The sequence below is a fragment of the Oenanthe melanoleuca genome, chromosome 1A (assembly GCF_029582105.1).
Source record: "Oenanthe melanoleuca isolate GR-GAL-2019-014 chromosome 1A, OMel1.0, whole genome shotgun sequence".
In the NCBI taxonomy this organism is placed as follows: Eukaryota; Metazoa; Chordata; class Aves; order Passeriformes; family Muscicapidae; genus Oenanthe; species Oenanthe melanoleuca.
In genome coordinates this window covers 56,829,839-56,844,100 of record NC_079334.1, presented here as the reverse complement: position 1 = coordinate 56,844,100, position 14,262 = coordinate 56,829,839, and the positions used below count along the sequence as shown (strand labels likewise).

At 41.0% G+C, this 14,262-nt stretch overlaps 2 protein-coding genes across 4 annotated transcripts in view; one reads left to right on the top strand and one right to left on the bottom strand.

The window, feature by feature from the left end:
• Positions 1 to 7,128, bottom strand: part of ATXN7L1 (ataxin 7 like 1) — a 112,386-nt gene extending 105,258 nt beyond the window's left edge. For 2 of the 3 annotated variants that reach the window (XM_056514864.1, XM_056514854.1), the window contains exons 1-2: positions 6,859 to 7,128; positions 6,297 to 6,365 (exon numbers count right to left, since the gene is read on the bottom strand). In XM_056514864.1, the coding sequence (XP_056370839.1) occupies positions 6,297 to 6,365; positions 6,859 to 6,949 (160 nt within the window). In that variant the 5' untranslated portion in view covers positions 6,950 to 7,128. The remainder of the gene's footprint in view (positions 1 to 6,296; positions 6,366 to 6,858) is intronic. The other variant, XM_056514872.1, reaches the window with a different exon arrangement.
• LOC130265665 (translation initiation factor IF-2-like) lies at positions 6,949 to 10,144 on the top strand. The gene is made up of 3 exons (XM_056514912.1): positions 6,949 to 7,356; positions 7,590 to 7,729; positions 10,018 to 10,144. The coding sequence occupies exons 1-2, from the start codon at positions 7,138 to 7,140 to the stop codon at positions 7,608 to 7,610; spliced, it is 240 nt and encodes a 79-aa protein (XP_056370887.1). The 5' UTR covers positions 6,949 to 7,137; the 3' UTR covers positions 7,611 to 7,729; positions 10,018 to 10,144.
• The last annotated feature ends 4,118 nt before the right edge of the window (positions 10,145 to 14,262 follow it).

Below are 14,262 nucleotides of genomic sequence, written 5' to 3'. Positions count from 1 at the left end.
ACCCTTCTCAATCCAGCTAGAGAACTACCAAAGATTTCTTGCTATAGACTTGCTGACAGACCTCTGTCAAACACCCTTACTATGTCACGATTGCATTTGCCAAGGGTTTTTTCTGCATATTAATTACTTAAAGACACCAGCTTCACCTGGCATCCTGTACCATTAACTCCTGAATCAGCTGTTTGAAAGACAAGCTGAGAACTTCTGCACCAAGTTGAACTTGGAAGACAGAAAGTTCCAGTAACTTAATCTATGCCCATACAAACCAAAAATCTTTCTTTCTAGTTATTCCAAAACCACTCTTAATAATGAATAGTCACAGCATTTAGATAAACTTATATTGGAGTTAACACTAAGAAACACTCATAGCAACAATATTTTTTTTACTGAAGGTGGTCTTTCTCAGTAAGGCATGCAGTGACTACCAGAAACTTTCACTTGGACTATCAGAAATTTATGCTTTCTGCCTACAGGATGCCTGTGATTCACAACTTAAAATGTAATTTGTAAACTTTTCTATGGGATTTTCCACTGCTTTTATCCCATTCATACACCTCAGCCTTGGTTAAATGGCTAGTATTTTTTTGCCCAAAGGTAAAACAGAACCTGATAGTGTCCTAATTCTTAATTAACTAGGAAAAAAGGGCCTATTTCAAAGAAATTACTCCACAGTGGAAATGGTTCAGCCCTTGTGTAGTCTCTTTTTAACACACAGAAATCTGTATTTCATCTATAAACTACTAACTACATAAAGAGGCAGATCAACAAGAAGACACACAGGTATTTTTATATCTAAATCAAAATCAGATACACAAAGTCCTTTACTTTCTGTACTGACAGCAAGTACTTTGGTACTTACTCTAGTAAATACATAAATTTCCCTCTTTCTCAAGTCTGGTTATAAATTACAACTAGTAGAAGGAATGTCAGAGACAGATCCTTAGTGACAGGGCTGGCAGTTGACAGGGAATCACACATGGTTTCCCCACACATAATCAAAAAAAGGTACCTTAAACAACAGGAGATCTAACCACTTCAGAACAACTGATGCACAAATAATGCACTTCATCAAGATATGTGCACCTAACAAAACCAGGTTTTTTAATGAAGTCATACACAGTACAACCGTTTTAGAAACATATTCAAAAAACATCAGAATCTCGATTCAAAACACAGAACGTCTGATCAGAGAGGCTTACCATTATTCCACTCCTTTTATCCAGTGTGTGGGATGAAGAACTAAAGGACAGGTTTCAGAAAATAACTATGAAGATAAACTACAATTCTGACTAAATTTTCTGGGCACTATCATACATAATGTTTCATTCTTCCTCTGTCATCATTCCTTGAAACACATTAAATGAGGTGACAGCCATAACCAGGAGACATGCCACCCCCTTGCAGAAGCTATCCATATAAAAAAAAATAAAAATATCAGAGCCAGATATCATATATAGAACTGATCAGTGACTTACACACCAGAACGCACACCAGAATTCAATCCCACTGTCATTTCTCATCCTAAACAAAGACCCTATGGGGATCTCTGCTTACTGCTCTTATTCCCAACATAAAGATAAGAATGGTAAGAAAAAGTTTCTCTTGAAAACAGTCAGTTTAGTGTCCTGCCAATTCTCAGTTCTTTCACTCATCAAGCACCACAGAATATTACATGTGTTTAAGAATCAGTATCTCTGGAAGACTGTATTAGCTTATAGAGAAGAGACAGAAAATTATACAACATTCAACCCTATATTTTACCCACTGCAAAACCAAAACCAATCCCAATTCACCAATTGTGGTGGTCTAAATTCAATAATCTCACTTCATTTAGAAGTATGTGCTTAAAACTTTGTTGCAATTTTCTTCCCCTCTCAGCCCTTTCTAACATTCCCTACTACCACAAAGGTGGAAGATGAAGGTGGTAAGTAAAGTAAGAATGGCTTTATTCTTTTTTGTTTAGTATGTTTTTTTTAAAAATACCAAATAGCACCACAGGCAAACCACTAGTAAACACTACAAATAAATAATAATTAAATTTAACTCCAATCTCTATGCTTAGGTTTACCAGCTGGTTTTGTCTTCTCTCACAATCTCCCCATAATAATTTTAGTTCTCTTCCTCTTACTTTTCATAAAGTAGAATACTGTATGTCACATCCCTTTTCCCCCTACAAAGGTGTTCCCTACCACCATGTAATCTTCTTCACTTCTTATTTTTCCAAGAAGAATGATAAAATCATCCAGATACTTTTCTGTGGAATTAAAAAGATACTGAAAGCAAAACTAATCAGTATCCCTTTAATTTTGTTCTTATGTTGCCAAAGGATTTATAAAAAAATTTTCCATCAGATATTTGTGTAGGAAGTCAAAATAGGAAAAAATATATTGTCAACAATTATCCAATAGATTTAAAACCCCAGTTTGCATGCATAATCATAAAGTAAAATGGTCAAGTTTGGGGTAGAACAATAAAAATCTCTTAACACAAAATCAGAAAAACAATTAGAATTTTTTCATAACACTCTAAACGTCAAACAATAATGAATCAGTATGGTTAGTGAAAAGATTATCTAAGACAAAACACATCATCAGAGTGAAACTTCAATAATACAAACCTACTGAATTGGGAAACTGAAGTTGACTGTGACACCAAGTACCCAGACAGGGACCTAATATGACCACAGGTCATATTTAACTCTGCTGTAATTCACAAAGATACACAGGGTATCTTTTGCTCCTTTACAGCCTGTATCTACCTACAAACATTCAATGCTTGCACTTTACTACACCTATTATTAATACAAGTTCTGTACGCAAAACCAAAAAAATCCCATTATTCCATTATTTTCCCAAATATTGTTTAATGTAAAACACAAGCCTCCAAAATTAATCTATAATCATTTACAGGTTATGGTTGTTAATAACGGAACACTGTACCTGCCTCAGGCACACAGTAACTGTGATGTGTTACAGAACACAAACTCTCAAATACAGACTTCTTTTACTATGCCTGCTATCTGCAAGAAAATCTTCAATTCTTCAAATATGCCATTCAACCTTTTAAAATTCAACATAAATTCTAAATGCTGCCCTAATTCTGATAACCCCTCTTTTAGCTAAGCCGGTTGCTTGGTAGTGATTTGTCAGATAAGTTACACAATACTGTTTCTGTTTCCTGATTAGATAAGCAGATAAGTTTTTGGGTATTTTTTTTGGGCACAAATATTTATGTATAAAATTTCTCATTTTCTCTGAACACTTGGAAGTTTGTAGTCCCCTCTCTACAAATCCACATGCCAGTAAAAGTCAACCATGGGCAGACTACATTTGCTATAAGAAAACTCAGTAAGTATCAGCATGCAAAAAGCAATTCTGTCTAGAAAACCGAACAAACATTCAGGAAATTTCTCTCTCTCTATGCTGCCTACATATACACTACATCATAAAGGAAAGCAGTGAGCAATACTTCTGTGTCTTTACTTTTACCCTTAAGATGGGGCACATGGCCTCGGTGCATCTCTTGCATCACAGAAATGAACAGCACAGCCAGACTGTGACCCCTCAGCCAGGCAGAGACTTGGCAGGCAGTGCTCCTTCCCCCCACCTCCAGGAAATGCTGCCTCCCACATCCCCTCCTGGGCCAAAGCAAGGAAGAAGAGCAGCCCACCACTCTAAACACACAGTACACAACCAGAAAGGAGGCAGCAAAGCAGAGATCAAGCTAACTGGAAGCACTTTTTGCCGCCTAAAACCATTGTTTTTCTACAAAACACCTTGTCATGGTCTGAAGACCAACATATCCCCACTCTTTAGCTCCCACCATGCCCAGCACACAGTTTCACTCATCTAAAAAGCCTTCTTGCTAAACTGCTTACAAAGGAATGGCTGCATAAACCTGGTCCCATCAACTAAAGTTGATGAAGTGCAGACAAATATAAGAAGTGCAGAGAGATCAAGTTTTACACTGCCTATCAAACAGGACAGTAATTTTTGATACTTATAATCCTGTCCGTCTGTCACCCCCACCCCCCCATTGCTTGATACAAGTAGGTTACAAATAACATCTGATTTTTCTAAGACACCACTTACAATCTCCTGGCACCACAGATGCCATTAAGAAAGTCTTCCGCAGTTGGTAGGATTGTAAAAAAAAAGGAGTTGGGTTTTGTATTCAGACCTATCATAACCACAACCCTCTTCTAGGAATAAAGCAGGCAAAAAAATTCAATGTGTCACACAAACACGCGAGCAAAGTCAGAGTAAAAACACAAGCATTTCTGCAAATACATGAGAAATGTTTCCTGCAGACCAATCAAACTCTTGAAATTTTTCCCCACCTTTATTACCATTATTAATAAGGATTGTGAGGCTCAAGGAAGATTTACAGTGTGTGTTCAGACACACAGATGGGTGTGGTGAAAACAGCTGTATTAAAAGACTGCCTAAGTGGATATAGTAGAAATATTACAATACATACTAATTTATTCAAACTTCATGGAAGTTATTTCTAAGTGATCTAACACAAGTTACTACTTGAAAGCAATAACGTCCCTAAGGCTTTTTATTTTCTAAATATAACAGTCAATTTTGGGTTTTTTTACACGGTATTATGACATAAGTACTATAAAAGCCAGTATGTGCTTCACACCTGTCATGATCATAATGTCAGCAATGACATTATGCTTTGTTTGGAAGTAATTTTTCTGATTAGTGAGTTTAAATAGAGCTCCTTTGATGGAGTCTCTGACCGCCCCCCAAAAACTAAACAAGACTGGAACTGATCATTTAAACTGAATGTTTCTAGGAAACAATTTGCATATTATGTATAACTAAGGAGTAGAGACGCTTCAGTCTTTATGTCCCAAGCTTATAATAGGAACTTGTGTTCAAGTACTTCTGTGCACAAAACATTTTATCTCAACGAATTAAGCTCCTTATGAAGGCACAGCTGAAGCAGCAAAATTTTTGTTCAATTATTTCTGAATCAACATTACTGACAGACGTACAGAGCCTTGAACCTTTTACCTATAAATAACAAAATGAAAATCCCAGCTCTGCTGCTAACTTATCCTTGGCTGACAAAATAGAGAGGTTCAGGCACGTAAGAATCAAGATAGGAACACAGTCAAGCTTGGCATCTCTGTAAAGGTCTTTCAGAAAGGAAGTTTTATGGTATTTTAAATAACTTTAATGCGTACTCCATGCAATTTTTGCAGTTTATCACAGAAATCTACATTACTCATTAATTCATTCTTTTTTCAAGAGCTTGTTTAGAAAACATAAGATTCCTTTGAGCTGCCAAGATGCTCAAAATCGAACACACGCATAATGACAACTGTAATGTAATGAGAACCTTAACATCATTTCAGAATATATATTATGATATTATAGGTAAGAACATGATTTCTCTCAATATGAGTAAGTCACACCAAAGTTTCACTATGATGGGATCTTTCATTATGAACTGACTTCCCAAGACAGAGTGGTTGTCTACGTAAAGTGCTTTCTTAAGGAAACAGAAACAAACAGAAAGCTACTTGATAAAGTCTCCTGAACCATTTCACTAGTTGCACTAGGTGCTACCTCAGCATGATGGTCATGACACACCTCACAAACAAAATGTTTCTCCTCTCGCAGCTGACAGAGCTGTGACAGGCCTGGCATATTGGCAAATACCACTAACCTGGAATATGCCTGTTCACAGACGGTACCAGAAAAACTTATGGCCCAAACGACTAATTTTATTTGTTTTTGCCTAATATGCATGGGTTAGTGTAACTTCAGATAATATTTGATGCTGGCTGCTCAGCTGACTGTAGGTCACACTCAGCAGTGTAAATGAAGAATAAAATATGATTTGAGCTGAAGTGAATGAACTCAAAAGATTTTAACAAACCCTTTCTCACAGCAAGGGAAAACATCTCCACTAAGTTGCTAACAATAATATAATGTTTAAAGTTTATATGCTTATCTTCACACCAGCAACTGGAACGTTGCACCAAGGGACAGGGTCCACAAAAAAATCCAATATGGCCACTGATGTGTAGTTGTCTCTTGCCTCAAAATTGTCTTATCTTTTACCACGTTTGTCAGTTGCATGTATACACCTGTTATACCCCTACTTCAAAAGAAGTTGACACAGTGACAGTGACCTGCATGTATCCAACCATGAAACGTTCTTCACGGCAGGGAAATCCATATGCTATCAAACAACCCTGTCAAGGCCAAACCACAGTCATTCACAACCACCGAGAGACAGACAGGTAGAGAGGTGTGCCAGCACTATCCACTTACCTTCTTTATTAAGCCTCATAACCTCCCTGCTTTTTCCACCCTCCTTTCCAGTCTCTTCCAGATCTACACCTGCAGAAGAGAAGCAGAGTCAGGAAGCGCCGAGGGCCCTGAGGTGTGCATTTATTGTTTGGCGAGGGGAGGAGGAGAGGTGAGGAGGTGAGCAGTGTTTCTATTTGCAACAGCCAAAGCACAATGGTCGGAGCATCTGCCAGGGAGCGGAACCGCCGGGCCCCCCGCGGCAGCACCCCGACCCCCCCCTCCCCGCCCGCGGCATCCTCCGGCCCCTCCGCGCATCCTCCCCCTCGCCCCCTTCCCCCACCGCGGCGCCGGCCCAGCGCCGCGGGGCAGCGGCACGGCAGGCGCGGCGCGGCGTGCGCCTCCCGCACACATGGCACGGGGGCTCGGCCGAGCGTCAGCTGAGCGCCCGGGGGGGCGGCACCTCCCGGCCCCGGCGGGAGGAGGGAGGGGAGCGGAGCGGAGGGGGGGCGGCCCGGCCGGACCCCGGCCCCGCTCCCGGGGCAGCGGCGTGCGGAGCCGGACCGCGGCCGGTCCCTGCCCTTACTGTGCGGGGGGGCGGCCTCCCGCACCCAGGCGGCCCAGGGCTGGCCCAGGAACGCCTCGGGACTGGGCACGGGCCGCTCCAGGGCCGCCATGGCGCCGCGCCTGCTCCTGCCTCCTTGTTGCTTTTCCCGTTTCCTTCGGCGGCGGCGGCGGCGAGCGAGCGAGCGAGACACGGGATTCGAGAACGCCGCACGTCATCCTCGGGACGTTCCGCCGCCCACACGGGGGTAGTGTCAGCCCCTGCTCCCTATCAGATCGGGCTCCCCGCCGCACAGCGCGCATGCCCGCGCCCCCCGCGCCTGCGCCCCGCGCCGCCGGCACCGGGCCCGCGCCCGCCCCGAGGGGCGCCGGACCCGCGCAGCCCCGCGCTGCCCTCCGGCCCGCCCGGCCGGCGGAGCGGATTGGAGCGGGGCCGGCGGCCGAGGAGCCCCGCCGGGAAGGCGCAGCCGCCGGCCGTGTGCGCTCGGGCTACGCGCCCCGCGTCTCGCAGCGCCCCGCAGTAAGTCCCCGGGACGGGCTCTCGGTAGCTGCGGCGCGGCCCCTCCGCGCCCAGCGCGGCCGCCAGCCGGACCCGGAGTGCGGGGTTGGGGCTCCCCCGCTCCCTGCTCCCAGCTGCGCTCCTGTGGATCACCTATAGCCACAACCACAGCCATTTTGTTCTCCAAATACTGCCCGATCTGTAGTAGGCTTCGTCTGTCTGCAAATGGGATTTTTCTCGTTTTGGTGTTCTAGGCTGAGGCACAGCAGCTCTGAACTCGCAGGTCCGGCTACTCACAAACAATACCGAGGTTTTCATCTCGCTCTACATAACCTATGGGACGTACATGCTTTTAATTTAGGATAGTGCAATTTTTGCTTATTTCAACATTGAGGTAAGAATAGAAAATAACCGTGAAAATTCTTATACTCAATATACCTGCTCTGGATTAGGAGTTTCAGCATAAGCCTGTTGCTTCAGCTCACACCTCTGAAGCCAAATATAAATGCTCCCAATGAAAGACTTGGTTTCATTTAAGCAGCCTGACGTATTTCTCATATAGTGTCTTGCAGCTCTGCAGCCCCATTAGGGGTGGTGGTGATGAAGTTAATGGTTCAACAGGCACTTCTTAGAGGAGTGATGTGAGCTTTGCGTGGTCCCATCCCTGTCCTGCATCTTTTCCCAGACACTCGTTCACTATTTGCTAGTTCAAATAATTGAAAGGCAATACCAAAATTAAAAATAGAATTATTGTGGACTCAAAGAAACCAAAAACAACAACCCCCACTCCCCAAAGAAACACACAACAGAAAAAAAAAAAAAAACGCAAAACAAAACAAATCCACCAAAAACAAACCCCACAACAAACCAAAACATTTCAGGCCTGCTCAAAAGTTTGAGCTGTGGCCAGAAGAGCAGGACAGAAGTTGCTGAAGTCAGCACTTCTGCCTGTCGAAAGGTGTATGGTGCTGCAGTCTAGAATAGATTTAAGTAAATTTCCCACAACTTCATTAGGACTAAGCTCTTTACAGTGCTAAAATGGTTGAAGATTTGAGGCAAAGGGCAGACACTTTTTGCCTTATGTACACTGTCAACACGCTCCACCTCTTCCAAAAAGTAGCTGAAATATACAAGTCCCATCCCTAACACCCAGAGGTGAGCCTAAAAGCTTTCATTCCATATGGCCTAGCCAGAGTGCCTCCAGTCAAGCAAACATTAGCTACAAGAAACATCAGCAACAGCATCAAAGAAGCAGAAAGCTCATCAAAATACCCTTCAAATAAAACCAGGCAATCACAGCAGGCTTGTTAGCAACCATTGTGAAGCAGACATAGGCTGCATGACCTTTCTTAGACTACATGTGGAATTTCCAGAAGCAGGAAGAGCAGTTGAGATGTAATACAAAGCCCAGATCTATTCTGGAATATTATGTGCAGTTCTATCCACCAGTTAAAATTAATCTTCCTACACAAAAAAGAAAGTGTGGAAAGGGTTATGAGAAAGATCAGAGGAATTAAGATTTGATCATTTGAGGAGCGTTTTACTAAGTCTAACAAAATTCACCTGGTAGTGCCTATGATTGATGTTTTTAATTATAAGGACACCTAATCATCAATGAGGAAGAAAAAAATAAAGAATAGATATAAATTGCTTATATTGAGGTTGAAACTCTGCCCACTGTACTGAAAAACTCTCTGGTCAGGAGTAGCAACATGGAATTCCTTAGAAGAAATTATAAATGCCATGAACTTAATAGTTTGACACTTGTGTTCAAATTCCCTGCAAGATGATTGAACAAATGTCTTGACAGTGGCCAAATGGTCTCATAATTAGAGGAGTTAAACTGCACAGCTTATACCATAACACTGGTGTGATTACCCAGATGTGGATCTGGAGAGAAGATACAAAAGAAAGGCATGTGAGCACCCAGGAAATCCCCATCGATGAAAACCAATATTAGATTTCAGGAAAGTATGGATGGCCAAACGTCTAACTAATATTAAACACTGACACAGGATACACAAGTAGTAAAGCAATTCCTAAGCATACAACTGAGAAGAAGGGAATGGGGTGAAGTATTTAATACTGCTGCCTCAAGCTGCCTCAAACCAAGGGGGAAAAAAGAATTAAAAAACAAAAAGGGAAGACACTTTCCAGCTTTAACACATGGCACTGATCTACGTGCTGCTTACCATGACACACTGCAGAACTACAGTCTACATTCTTAACAGAAACAGACCATATGAAGGAAAATTAGCATAAAATCAAAGATTCAAGATGTACCAATTCCTTCCTAAAAAGAAACAATCCAGTGACTTACAGTTTGAGAGAAAGGTTTCCAAAGCCCTCCCCAAGGAATTTCTCCTCCCTACCATATGTATACAAGAACAACATTATCATTAAATGGTTCCACAATCAGAATCATAGAATCATTTACATTGGAAAAGACCTTTGAGTCCAACCATTAATCCTAATTCCATCATTGAAACATGTCCCTAATTGACACATCTACACGAATGTCTAGCTCTCCTGTGATCAGCATCTTTTGTTTAAAGAGTGTGAGTAGTGCTTTGATTACATCTTTCTGCTTTGATTACATCTATGCTGCCTTTATGATCTGCAGGAAGAAATAACACCATCCCTGAGCAAACCAGCCATCAGTTTGTCTCCATTGTCTTGTAGGGTGCAAGTCCTGAAGATGCTGAAAAATATCCTCACTTCTGCACAAGTACTTCTTCCCAGAAACACCTCTTATTTCACTCCACATTGATGTCAAATAAACTAGAGTATGTTACATAAACAGCTGTGATTGTGCTCCAGAGCCTTATGGCAAAATAGGCTTTCCCACTGTTAGGAATGTATGTAGTTCTGTCTTGTGAATGTGAACTTGAGCTGCAGCTTTATTGTAGCAAGACCATTTAGCTGGGTTCTTCTTCCCTTCCTGGCATCTGCTTCCACGAAATTCATAGAAAGACAAACCTATTTAAGACTTTCATTCCTCTTTTAGATTTTTTTTTCATAAGCTGTTGGACCAAAATTTATGGGTGGAGAGGAAGAAAAGTGAGGGAAAGTCACAAACGTGGTCACGGAAGACTTATTTCCTTAGGAAATCAGTAAAAAAAAAAACCTGCACATGAATGTGCAGATTAAACATCCTCTGTTTTTTTCCCACCTGCTCAGCAATACATAAATTTAATTTTTCTATGACCTTGAACAAGTCAGTCTGCCACAGAAAAATAATTAAGTCAGTCAGAAAAAGTCCTTTTCCTCTCTGGTCCCTGAGGATTTTTTTTAATTTCAATTGACAAGCAGAAGCTTTGTTTTTCTATGTGGTTTTTCAGAATTCAAGGTAATGCAATCTTGATTTTGGTTACAGCATCTAAATATTACAGTGATCCAATCATAACATGGTATTAAAAAAGTAAACTATAAGCAAATTATGGCCTTTAATTAATAAATGGCAAAATACAGATAAAACCTCAACTCTAATCATTTTAATCCATGTATCATTGGTCTTTTAATAAGATGATCTCCAAATGCAAAGCTTTTGCCAAGTAACCAGAAGATGAAAATCATATGTTCCTGTACCTACTTATTAGAATTATAGTTAAAGACTTGGACTTTATAAAGGAACAGTATAAGTTATGGTATTAGAAGAGATCCAAAGCTGCATATGAATCTTTGGCTTGTTTGGAGACCAATACAACATTTTTGTAGAATTTTCAGGATCTGAATGTGAAGACATGACAAATTAAAACAGCAGTTCTCACATGTGGCTGTCAGGAACATCATATGTAGACACCATGTACAAATAAATAGTGGCATGGTTTAACTTCAACTGTGCTATCATACACTGAGAAAATACCATGAGAGTGCTTGAGAATGAATGTATAGTTACAACAACAACAACAAAATCGTGTATACCTGGCAATACATGCACCAGATGGCTTTAAACTGGCTACAGAAGTGTTATAATAAACCAGCTGTATAAGGCCTCAATATCATAACAAGATTATAAACATATGATGCTTGTGACAAAGTCATGATTTAAGCACTTTGGCAGGAGGTTCATAAACACTTCCCAGGATCCTGTTTTGCAATGGATTTACCACAATGCCAGTTTTGTCTTATATTGCAGAAATTATTACATAGCAGACAGTTTTATGAAGCCAGGTATCTACTTTGGTGCAAATGGAGCAGTAAATGAATCACAAGATTTTCTTACAGATAGTCAGTGATGGAGTTTGCATAAGAAAAGCACCAGCAAAGTAGCTGTCTGTCAGTCACAGGGGTGCAGAAATTTAATCCTTCAGCATTTTGAGGAGTGCAAAACAAATTTGTATGTTTACTTGTGTGCAAACTATTTTTATGGTGGACTTTTACACTCGGGCTGGTTTTAAACCTGTAGATTATCTGTTTGTAGTCATCTATTTGCAGTCTCTCTCTCCACAGTGGATAAATGAAGTTTCTATTTCATGCTACAGCAACACCTCAGGTTACCAGAGAAGTTTGTATTGAGAAGGTGCAAAATCCACCAAATGGATAGTTCTGCATTTCCCATCAAAACAGATTCTGAAACTTTTAAAAATACAATGTAACATTATAGCATGCTAAGTGATAGTTATGGTTGCTGAGTTCATTAAGTTAACTGGATACTTTTAAAAAAGTCCTATATCTAGCTTTCTGCAAAAAGGTGTGTACTGGATGCCCATTAAAACAATTCAGGACTTAGCAAGCCAAATGTATAAGCCACTATGAGCCAGTCTCCCTAGAGCCACTCTGGCCAAAAGTGTGGTCCCTGTACTATTTCTGATCTCTCTGTAATTTCAGAAGGTGCCTCAAACACTATGTGAGTACCATCATAGCAGACTTGAGCTAGAAAACGGTATTAAATAGACATTTATAGCAGAGAAATCTATTTTTAATGCCCTCTGAAATAACACAAGAAAAAAAAATCTGAATTATGCTTTTGGTTCCATCTTAGCCAAAGAAACTAGCACTTAAAAAAGAAATAGAAAAAAATGGAGAACTGAAAAAGAAATTCAAAGTGAGATACTCTTGTATCCCTACAAAAACATGTTTCTCAAAAAAGGGTTGCAAATTCCTTCACACAAAACAAAGCAATGCTCGAAACACTGCAGCAGCACAAATCAGGTGATATGGGAGGTCTAAAGAAGAGGTTGACCATAGAGGTTTATGAACAGACAATGCACAATTAGGTAACTTATTACATTGGACTTTGGGAAGTTTAAGGAAAAATGATACCAAAAATAAAGCTATGAACTTTAAAGAGATGGAAAGCAAATTTTACTGCACATTTCAAACCCTAGAGAGTTATGCAAGCAGTGTGAAAAAAATTGCACATCCTTTTGCTCCAGCTCCTAAACAATTTTTCTCATGTGTTGGTTGTCATCTAAATGCATTAACCTACTACTGTACTGTCTTTTCCAGAGGATAAGTTTTCTTCTCTACTTTATTACCATTGCTGGAGTATTTCTGATACCAAAACTGGCTATGGTAAGTATCAGAGTGCTGTTGGCCCTCTTTGTGCAGTGCAGGCATGTATCCTCACTGAACATGAGGACTTAACAATTGCTTTGGAGAACCAAAACAGTTTCTTTTTTTTTTTTTTTTTCCCTGCAACAGTTTCAGGTTTCAGCCAGGAACCTCTGAGAATTCAGTTTCTGACCCACAGTTGGCAATATTTTCTCTCCAGAAAACATTCCCGTGTCCTGACCTCCACCAAACACTTGAACATCCAGTCAGTGCTATAGTATAACCTGTATGAAACATGGATGCCAAACTCCCTTCTTAAAACACACTGCCCAGAGTCCCTGCTCTAACTCTTCATCAGCTGCTCTTGTGGCAAGAAACTGAGGATTAGACCAGGTCAGAGGAGTGCATTCCCTGAAGAAGAGTGACCACTAATGCATATGTTTTGGAAATTGGAAGACATGAATGACAAGTCAAAGAGCACTTGGCAGGCTAAAATTCAGTTTGCCTGTATTGACAGATACTCAGGAGCTTTGGTAAATAATTGTAACAATAATATTCTCAAAGGCCATATCCAGGTTTTAGAGGAAGGCTCTTAACCATCCAGTTGGGACAGAAAGGAAGAAACCTGTACAAGCTCCCTGCATTTTTGAAAGACAGAGCAAAATTCTTTAGATTTTGAGATATAAAACCTCTTGGGGATGGAGAAAGTTACCTTGCCTCAGTATGAAGTCTGCTTTCAAATAGCGTGCTGCTTTTCTGTGCTTTGCCCTCCCACAATCCCGTGGGAATAACCAAAACCACAAAACATGAGTCCCCAAAGATCTTCACACATTTCTCGTGAGGTAGGCATAGAAATATTCTTTCATTAAAAATTAACTTTGCCCTGATGAATAATGTATATTATAACTTTCCATTCACCAGTATGTTTGCATGTGTTGGCAGCACACAATAGCAGATTCCTGCCTTTCCCTCATTGCATTGTAGCCAATTTTCTCCTGTTCCTTCTCAACATAGATGCCATATTTGTCCTGTTTGTATCCCTCCTTCTACCAAATGCTTCCCATTTCTGAATTTTGTTCCCACTTTTCTGTCACTTTATCCTAACCCTGCATGGTGTGTTTTCATCTCCTGCTGGTTACTCCACTGAAGCACCAGTTTGGGGCCTGTTTTGTGCTCTCAGCTACTCTCTCACCACCCTCCCACCTGGACCCAGCTGCCTCACCAGAGGTGACCATGTCTTTTAATATACACTGCCTTGTTTCTTATCCCCTACTTCACAGTTAGGAGACTTTCTTCTTTCCCTCAGTGGAGGACACGTCTCTCCCAGTCCTGAGTCTCCTCTCCCCTCCCACCAGTGAGCTGCCTCTTCCATCACAAAGCTGTTTGGAGTGTCCCTCTTTTCCTCTCCAAATGATTCCTCCTGTCTTGGGG